This window comes from Penaeus japonicus, unplaced genomic scaffold (assembly GCF_977035675.1).
Source record: "Penaeus japonicus unplaced genomic scaffold, GWHDUDI00000001_assembly GWHDUDI00000013, whole genome shotgun sequence".
In the NCBI taxonomy this organism is placed as follows: Eukaryota; Metazoa; Arthropoda; class Malacostraca; order Decapoda; family Penaeidae; genus Penaeus; species Penaeus japonicus.
Window position 1 is genome coordinate 27,865,347 of NW_028234415.1, and position 10,000 is coordinate 27,875,346.

A 10,000-nucleotide genomic window follows, 5' to 3' on the forward strand; every position below is an offset into this window, starting at 1 on the left:
ACAGTTCGTGAATGGAATTCTTGAAATGGAAAACCACACGGTTGCAACTTGCATGTTGCAGACTCTATCGCCACGGATTTGAGATAACAACCAAGCATTGTTTTTTTTATCAAGAATAACAGTTGCAATGAGAAGATAAATAATAATCTTTGCAACTAACTAGTGCAAATCATGTTTTTTTACGTTTACGAAAATAGCGTATAACAAAATGCTTCAAGAGATACAACTTCATATCCGTGTGAAGAAAATAAAGTCAAACATGTACCATAAATTTGCCACAAAGCATTTTTTTTCTCGAATTCTAGGATGAAAAATGACACGCTCGCATTTGAAACAGAAAAAAGGATCAGGTTTCCAACTCACTAACGTCATACAAAGGAAATCTGAAGTTCCAAGTTGTATATAAGTTACTTGTATTGTAGATTCCTCGCGACAAAGAGAAGTCCACAGCTCGATGGGATTTGTACACATGTATTTTACCTTCATTTCCCAAATTGGAGAATTTAAAAGAGCGAACCCTTTTACAGCTAAATTGTTTTTCAGGTACCGTCCAAAACAATTAAAAAAAATAGATTAATCTTTTGAAAGAAATAAACTAATCACAAGCCTTGATTCTTGATATAAATCAACCAGCACTGTTTGAGATGCAACTAAAAGCAAATCAACATCCACATTCAAAGTCACATTAAGAACGTAAACAAATAAAAAAATGGGTGGGTTTCTTTCGTCGTGAACAGACAAGCAAACAAAATCCCAAGAGTGTGGCTTCCTTGCGAGGATCAGTAGATGAAGGCAATAATGTCAATAGTTAGTTGATACTGCGTTCTGTGATTAGTATGTTACCTCACCCAGTACACGGGGTCCTATGTCCGAAGGGAAGGGACGGGAAATTTGTCTCTTTTTTTACATTTTCCTTTTATTTTTTATGTCAGTAATCCAGTTCCATTTTCCTTTTTTTGATTGTTTCAAAATGTTTCAAATTTTGTTTTAATACTGTTGAGTGTTCAGATGGAAAGAGGATATGAATATATTTTTTTTCGATCAAAGCGAAGGTAAAATTGAGAGGCTGGTGATGAGTGGGCGAATGCAACGTGTCCGATTGACAGCGTTGTATTTCAGATAATTATCCTTTTTGCCTCGACATTAAAAAAAATATATATACATTTTTGCACCTTCTTTGTACCCGCCCTACCTCGTACTCCTTTCTCCTGCGTTATCCGAGATTTATGATGTACTACATTATATCATTATATCTTTTAGTCCCTCGCTTTAAATCCTCTGCATCTTTCAGTATCTTTTGCCAGATCTCTTTCGTTTATATAATGAGACATATTCTCCCATCCCTTCGCAAAGCAAGAGGCGAGAGTACTGTGGTTGTCAAGATGAAATTGTTGGACGCAGTTTGTGTATAGTTGTTTATGCTGAGTGTTCCGTTGCCTGTCAGACCACGCGTCAGTCCAGGGCAGGTGGACTGAGGAGGGGGTTGGTAAAGGGCAAGAATAAATTGTTTAGTCACTGTGCATTACACGAAATGCATTTTTTTTTTTATCTTCTTCTTCTTCTTTTGTCTAGATGTTTTCTGTAAATGGTTTTCCATGACAATTTACGACTTTCCATCTAAGGTCCGTAGTTCTATTTTTCTTGGGCCAAGTTCGGTAGAGAATATATTGTAACTTAGTTTCTGATATGTCAAAATTCCTTTGCTTTGCTCATGTCTCTACTGGAGCCATTTTCCAGGGAGCCAAATCCCTTTAGAATCGAAATTCTCCCTCCCTGAAGCAGCGTTGAAGTAAACCTTCGCCACCTCCCGCAACCTACCAAGGAATCTTACTCCCACGGCAACCAACCTCTTGCCCCTTGCCCCTTGCCCCTTGCCCCTTGCCCCTTGCCCCTTGCCCCTTGCCCCTTGCCCCTTGCCCCTTGCCCCTTGCCCCTTGCCCCTTGCCCCTTGCCCCTTGCCCCTTGCCCCTTGCCCCTTGCCCCTTGCCCCTTGCCCCTTGCCCCTTGCCCCTTGCCCCTTGCCCCTTGCCCCTTGCCCCTTGCCCCTTGCCCTTTGCCCCTTGCCCCTTGCCTCTTGCCCCTTGCCCCTTGCCCCTCCAAGGCCGACCGAACGACCTGCCCTGGTCAGAGAATAACGAATTTGACTGTTTTGTTATAGTGAGCGAATGGACGGGACGACGCCCACTGTGTACGTTGTTATAAGGAGGTGGGCGTGGTCAGGATGCGGGACACAGCCGGGGGCAGAGCTGGGCATTGTCACTCATTGCGTGATGCCCATGCCCGAATGGCAGTCCTCCTGACACAGCCCACAACCTCTGTCAGATAAGTAAATAAATAGAAAAAAATAAACTTTCTTAGTTTTATTTTCCTTCGAAACTAGATGATCTACGCTTATTGTACAAAACAATGCAAATTCTAAACTCTCATTACAAACGGACCATTTCATGGCGTTGACTGCTATTACTTAAAACAAAGGAAAACAGAAATGCCACAGTTCAAAACCAAACTATTCCAGATAGGGATGACCTCAGTGCAGCTGAGATGTTCCAAATTAGTGCCATTTACACAAAGATATAAAAAGGAGAGGGAAATACAATGTGTCTTGACTAGACAAACAAATACATATTTTAACAAACAACAAGTGCAAGAACATACGGTGATAATGAAAGGGTGCAGTGCATATCCTCAGAGGACTGGAGTTACTCACTTCGAATGACCATATTAGAGAATTTGTAATAATGACTCTTAAACATACATACTAAGTGCACCTTTATGTATCATGAAAATATAGATAAATTATTCCATTCTAATTGCTAATCACTGAAAAAAAAATGTTGGTGTTAATCAATTCAATAAAGAAAAGCATTAAAAATGAGATATGAAAATTACGGACACTTACCACTTATGAAATAAAATTATTAGAGTTTTGTCAAATTCTGTATTTCATGATTGATATGCAGAATTGAAATCACAAGAGCGAAGTACTTGCAGAAATCGTAAAGATTTATGAATACTTTGGCTTCAACAAAAGTGATATATAAGGGAACACACATACACTGGACAGAAACACAAACATCCACACACATCTTGAAACATGTAGCAGTCATGAACATGTAACGTCAAGTATCAAACTTATATACAACTCAGAATCCTCTGAACAAATGAAGATGTTAGTTAACGTGCTGGAGGATGGCATCTTTGTGGCACCTGGAGAGAGGCATGGCACTCCTGCTCCAGAGGGAAGTCAGGTCACGCCCTTGTTTCACAAAAGGGCCGAGACTTCCCACGTCGAAGGGCGAAGGAGGGGGCCGTCCTACCGCGAGAAGCAGCTTGCTTCACCAGTGTTTGTTTCTGCTGGATACAGAGAATGGGCTTTTTTGCGTTTCATGGGTTGGTTGCTGGTGGTATATGCTGATGATGGAATTTTGTGAAGCTGGTATTTTAGAATTGCGGTTGCATGTGAAAGTAGTAGCTTTGATGTGAGGATGAAAGTAAAGCACAAAGCCTTTGAACTTTATCAGACGAGGCAAAATAGCTTAATGCTGATTTACTTTGTGCCTAGTTTGTTTTTTTGGTTTTCCTGCTGAACCTATATACTGTCTAATTATTCCAACGTCTACAGGTGGAGTTTAATTGGCAGAATACGACATGGAACTAAAGACAATATACATCACAAAACGGGAACAGCAAGGCGGATTCAAAAGACATTTCATCTCTTGTCGTGAGCGTGTTTTTATTTAATTTTGCTTGTAAGCCAGACTGTTCAATCTATTTAATTCGCTCTACATTTGCATTTGAATCCCAAGGCCAAAGAAAGCGCAGAACGTGAGTCAGCAGCGGGCGTGGGCGTACCATGTGCTGGGCTACTTATCTCAGCTGGAGGCAGGCGCGTCACAGCATCCCCAGCACACGATGTAGGGTTGCGGTTGGCAGGTTCGAGCGGGACGGGAAGCGTGAGAGGCCGGCGCGGGCTCGCTGTAGCAGTGCTCTACTCGGGAGGCGTCGAGAGAGGAGGCCAGTACCCGCGGGTCGTCGTGCCAGTGCTGGTGCACCCAGTCGATAGGGCGGTGCACGTGCCGCGCCACCAGCTCCAGCGTCACGAAGCCGGCGCCCGCCCGCCACGCGTCCCGCCACGCCGCCACCTGCGCCCCCGCCACCACCTCTTCCGGACCCAGACGCTGCGAGGCGCGCGGCTGCCTGCGGAACCGCGAGGAGGCTTCGCGGCGGACTTCCGGCTGCTCGCGCTCTGCTCTCTCGTCGCGTTCGGGTCTGGAAGCAAGCAAGTCATCTTTCCTCGTCGTACCGGGCAAGTGAGGAGGGGGAGGGGTGTGCCCGCACAACCTCGTAGCCCACGCCTGGTACTGGTACTTACTAGTGCTATGAAACTAACTGGGTGCTTGATATTTATGAGGTTACATTAATTACATCAATTAAGAAAACTGTGCAGGTGACACACAATGATACATCAGTAATGGGAGAAAAAGGAACACTACGGAGCACTTGGCGCACTCGTCTCACCCATTGTGGTGGCGACTTGGGTACCCGTGGTGCGAGTGGGTGTGCGGCGTCGCCTTCGGTCCCCACAGCGCCGAAGACGAGCCGCTCTGCAGGTTGGTGCTGGAGCCCGGCGGCGACCCGTTCGAGTGGCTGGAAAGATTACAGGGTCTCCAAAATAAGTCTTGCTGTCAAACAATTGGGAATAAACCGAAATGCAGAGAGAAAAGTAATCTATAATTCGGAAAATGGTATGTGTATTTTTAAACTAAAACATATGTATCTGAAATAAAATAAAATAAAAAAGATCTTGTGAAAATCACTGTTTCCTTATCTATGTATCTATTTATCAGCCTGTTCGTCGATCTATCTGTCTGTCTGTGTCGGGAATATCAAGCTCTATCTCTCTTTCCATGTCTCAAACCGGTATTTTTTTTTAATTTTTTTTTTATAATTTGCATTAATTATGACATAAGGAAAACAACGACGCCACTGCCACACTAAAATTCCTAACAGCCATTCCCGTATCAATGCTGCTTTCTCTCAATTCGAATGTTGTGTCTCTTTTCTTACTAAAGCTGCTTTCTATTTCCTTTTCTTCCCCAGACTACTAAATTAATGTTTCGCCTCCACCAGACGTCAATGTGGCAACAGCATTATCTCACGTACAGAGGGAGCGTGTCATCATCATGGTCCATACGCAGGTAGAAACGAGCCAGGCCGAGGCTCATCACGGTCGCAGGCAGGAAGAGCAGCAGGCACCAGCAGGTAGCCAGCCACAGCGCATTCTGAAGAAGGAGTTGTTATTCTATATCTTTGCGCTAAGTAATGCTAATAAAATCAGTTGTTTTTATTCAGTACGTTGTGTTCACTCCTTACCTCATTTTAAACAGCTACATTTCTAATTCCGTTACATTAACAGAGTTATATACTCATAATCAATATTCTGATTGTCGAAGTGTATGTACCGTTAATCGTTGAAACTTATTAAAGCAGTGATAAAACATGAACTTGAAATCAAATAGATGTAGCATCCATATTATACTCTCTGAATATTTTCATGAATACTTAATGAGGTAATAAAGTGAATCAGCATATATACATATAGATGACCAGTTATTTATTCACATGCTCACACGATATGTAAACAAGGAAACTTTTTTTCTTACTGAACACATGTTAGATATAACTGACTAAAATATATGCAACCTAAAGAAAAAAAAACAGTCACACGAGGACTTGCCAGAGGCTCAATGATGCCGTTGCAAGTGACCCCGCGAGCTGAGTCAAAAAGGTTCCAGACGGGCGTGCAAGGCGCTACGTGCAAGAGGGCGGCGTTGCGGACGTGCTCGGTGTACTGACGTGTGTAGCTCAGGATTCTCTCGACGTAGCCGCGGGCTTTCTGCAAGAACGGGAGCGGAATGTTACGTTCAGAGTTGAGACAGAAAGGATTCAGACAGTGGCATGAAACGCATAATATAATATATTTATTTCTCTTTCGTTCTTTCTTTCTATTTAGTGGTATAGCTTTCCCTTTGCACATAAGAACGGTTCATCTGAATGGCTGTGGATGGATGTCGATATCGGAGAGCCAACTAAAAAAAATGAGGGATAGATAATGGAATTTAAAAGTTGGAAAGTATGTTTTCGTGGCGAATATTTCCAAACGTAGACACATGGTTAGAGTCCCATAGCTATGAAATGCATCAATTAAAGATACATAGTGAGATTGTCCCACTGACTGCCAACTGAAACGATGGCTTATAGGACTTTCTCTGTCACTCTCACTCTCTCTCACTCTCACTCTCACTCTCACTCTCGCTCTCACTCTCGCTCTCACTCTCACTCTCACTCTCGCTCTCGCTCTCACTCTCACTCTCACTCTCGCTCTCACTCTCACTCTCACTCTCGCTCTCGCTCTCACTCTCACTCTCACTCTCGCTCTCGCTCTCACTCTCACTCTCACTCTCACTCTCGCTCTCACTCTCACTCTCACTCTCGCTCTCGCTCTCACTCTCACTCTCGCTCTCACTCTCACTCTCGCTCTCACTCTCACTCTCGCTCTCACTCTCACTCTCGCTCTCACTCTCACTCTCGCTCTCGCTCTCACTCTCACTCTCACTCTCACTCTCGCTCTCGCTCTCACTCTCACTCTCACTCTCACTCTCACTCTCGCTCTCGCTCTCACTCTCACTCTCACTCTCACTCTCGCTCTCACTCTCGTTCTCACTCTCACTCTCGCTCTCACTCTCACTCTCACTCTCACTCTCACTCTCGCTCTCGCTTTCGCTCTCACTCTCACTCTCACTCTTGCTCTCACTCTCACTCTCACTCTCACTCTCACTCTCGCTCTCGCTCTCACTCTCACTCTCACTCTCACTCTCACTCTCACTCTCGTTCTCGCTCTCGCTCTCGCTCTCACTCTCACTCTCGCTCTCGCTCTCGCTCTCGCTCTCACTCTCACTCTCACTCTCGCTCTCGCTCTCGCTCTCGCTCTCACTCTCGCTCTCGCTCTCGCTCTCGCTCTCGTCTCGCTCTCACTCTCGTTCTCGCTCTCACTCTCGCTCTCACTCTCGTTCTCGCTCTCACTCTCGGTCTCGCTCTCACTCTCGGTCTCGCTCTCACTCTCACTCTCACTCTCGTTCTCGTTCTCGTTCTCGTTCTCGTTCTCGCTCTCGCTCTCGCTCTCGCTCTCGCTTTCGCTCTCGCTCTCGCTCTCGCTCTCACTCTCGCTCTCGCTCTCACTCTCGCTCTCGCTCTCGCTCTCACTCTCACTCTCGCTCTCGCTCTCACTCTCGCTCTCGCTCTCACTCTCGCTCTCGCTCTCGCTCTCACTCTCGCTCTCGCTCTCACTCTCGCTCTCACTCTCGCTCTCACTCTCGCTCTCTCTCCGGCTCTCACTCTCACTCTCTCTCCCGCTCTCGCTCTCACTCTCGCTCTCGCTCTTGTCTCGCTCTCGCTCTCACTCTCACTCTCGCTCTTGCTCTCACTCTCACTCTCACTCCCGCTCTCGCTCTCACTCTCACTCTCACTCTCACTCTCGCTCTCACTCTCACTCTTGCTCTCACTCTCACTCTCGCTCTCCCTCTCACTCTCCCTCTCACACTCACTCTCGCTCTCACTCTCGCTCTCGCTCTCACTCTCACTCTCACTCTCACTCTCACTCTCACTCTCACTCTCACTCTCACTCCCGCTCTCGCTCTCACTCTCACTCTCACTCTCACTCTCACTCTCGCTCTCACTCTCACTCTCACTCTCACTCTCACTCTCGCTCTCCCTCTCACTCTCCCTCTCACTCTCACTCTCGCTCTCACTCTCGCTCTCGCTCTCACTCTCACTCTCACTCTTACTCTCACTCTCTCTCTCTCTAAGCGCCTTGTTCTACTAGAATGTTAGTGGACATGGATCACCTTAATTCTCTGACTTCTGCAGATTTTACATTACCCTTGATGATTTTCCTCCGGTAGCCGAAGCTTGTCTCTAATTTTTTTTTTCTTCGATTCTCCTTTGTTAAAACACGACCTAAGAATTGTAACAGACTCTTCCTGATAGATTCACCTTGCTTCTCTCTGTAACCGCCATAGCCAACACGGTCCAGGATATTAGTAGCATTTTTCTATAAAAAAAAGACATTTCTCCTAATCGGATTATATTTCCATTGTCTGTGATACTGTCCGATATTCATTGCCATATGTCAAAAGGGAAAATATGTAGCAATCCAATACTCTGAATATTATCTCCATAGATATTTGTTTATGTATGTTTTTCTTTTCTTATTTTTAAAATATGGTTTTAGACATTTTAATTCTTTTTTATATCACTATCATTTTTCCGTAAGTGATCTTCCAATGCACTGCCCGATGCTTTACTTTCAAAGTGCATTCTGTCTCTGTATGTAACTACCTTGTCCAAAATCTACAGTATTTCTCAATCGCTGTATAAATTTATATCATATCAGTTCGTAAAAAAAGTAAACCATCCATTGTTTCTCCTTATACTTAAAGCTTATTTATCATACAACATTATAATATATTGATTCGATACGAAAATCACTTTTCCTCTGCCGGTTACTTATGCTACATCAATTCATAAAAAAATGTCCGGACCGCTCATCCTTTCTTTCCTTTGTAAGACAATCAACTCACAGCCGCTGCAAGAGAGGATCCGTGGCTATGGATGAAGTATTGGATGGTCCTGAGGTGACCGGAGCTCTGGTTGATCTGGCGCTGCAAGGGCATCACCTCCAGGTCCAGCGTCGCCACCTGGTACGTCACGTCCTCCTGTACGAGCAAAGACACGCAATACACAAAAATGTTAGCTTATGCTTGCTTACGCTATTCAGTTGATTTATTACCTCTTATACATAAGCAATATTTATTTTTCACTTTCTCATATAATCATATATAATGACATGATATTCGTTATCTCCTTCCCTATGCAGCAAGACCTGACATGAAACGACAATATCCCGTATAATCCTATCTAATCCCAATCCAGCCTCGCAATCCCGGCGCCACAGCCAGCACCCCGACCTTGCGCTTCTCCAGAGGATAGAGAGTATTGCTGATGATGTTCCTCGTCCGCGCCACCATCTTGAAGAGCTCAGCCGAGGCGGCGACGGAGCGAAGTTGACCTGCAACGTTTTGCATCTGTTCCGCCAGTGCCGGGAGGTTCTTCCTTACGAGTGGCTTGTCCATCTTGAAAGAAAGGAGAGAGAGAGAGAGATTGTAGGTTGGATTGCCGCAGGGTTCACTTGATTCTAAGTAGTTTGAGATTACTGAGTTCTAATTATCAGAGGATTCTAGTCATTATAGACAGCAGTTAATGGTTATGGTGGTATGTTATTAAAATAGATGTAGTTTGCTTTATCCAACTTTATATAATTGCCATATCTCCTGCATTACTGTTTTATATTAGCTGAAGCAGCTTTCATATTGTGAAATTTAATATACAAGCTAAAAATAAATACCTTTAGACAATAAGATAGGGCCGATACATTGTATTTACAGCAGTATCCCTTCTTTGGTTGCTACAACAATCTGATTTTTTCACAGTAATAAACAGTTAGGAGAATAAAATCAAGACTTAAGGAGTAGAACTGATGCATCATATTAACCTCCTTTCTATAAGGCGCAAGGTCGATCTTAACGGACCGCAGGAATTTGTCAAGGTTGGCCTCTGCCTCGGTCGACAGCAACTCCACCTTTGAGAGGTTGACCTTGAGCAGACTGAGACTGTCCCGCAGATCGAAGGTTGTGCTGTGGTCGATCTCGTTCTCGATGTCGAAGTAGTGGCGGAGCTTGAAGACCTGGTAGGCCGCTCCTCCCTCCTTGCATTGGCTGCGGGCGAAAGATGCAAATGGGCTGGGTCCTCGTCAGTGCTCTAGCTCTGTCCGTGTCTTTCTCTCTTTCTCTTTTTCTTTTTCTATCTCTCTCTCTCTCTCTCTATCTATCTATCTATCTATCTATCTATCTATCTATCTATCTATCGATCTCTTTATCTCCCC

General features: G+C 44.6%; 1 protein-coding gene across 1 annotated transcript in view; it reads right to left on the reverse strand.

Moving 5' to 3' along the window:
• Positions 1 to 2,345: 2,345 nt before the first annotated feature.
• The window catches only part of prom (prominin), a 50,938-nt gene continuing 43,283 nt past the window's right edge, over positions 2,346 to 10,000 (reverse strand). The window contains exons 12-18 of the mRNA XM_086543374.1: positions 9,611 to 9,833; positions 9,027 to 9,191; positions 8,640 to 8,774; positions 5,738 to 5,896; positions 5,164 to 5,282; positions 4,519 to 4,647; positions 2,346 to 4,269 (exon numbers count right to left, since the gene is read on the reverse strand). Coding sequence (XP_086399500.1) covers positions 3,873 to 4,269; positions 4,519 to 4,647; positions 5,164 to 5,282; positions 5,738 to 5,896; positions 8,640 to 8,774; positions 9,027 to 9,191; positions 9,611 to 9,833 — 1,327 coding nt within the window. The 3' untranslated portion in view covers positions 2,346 to 3,872. The remainder of the gene's footprint in view (positions 4,270 to 4,518; positions 4,648 to 5,163; positions 5,283 to 5,737; positions 5,897 to 8,639; positions 8,775 to 9,026; positions 9,192 to 9,610; positions 9,834 to 10,000) is intronic.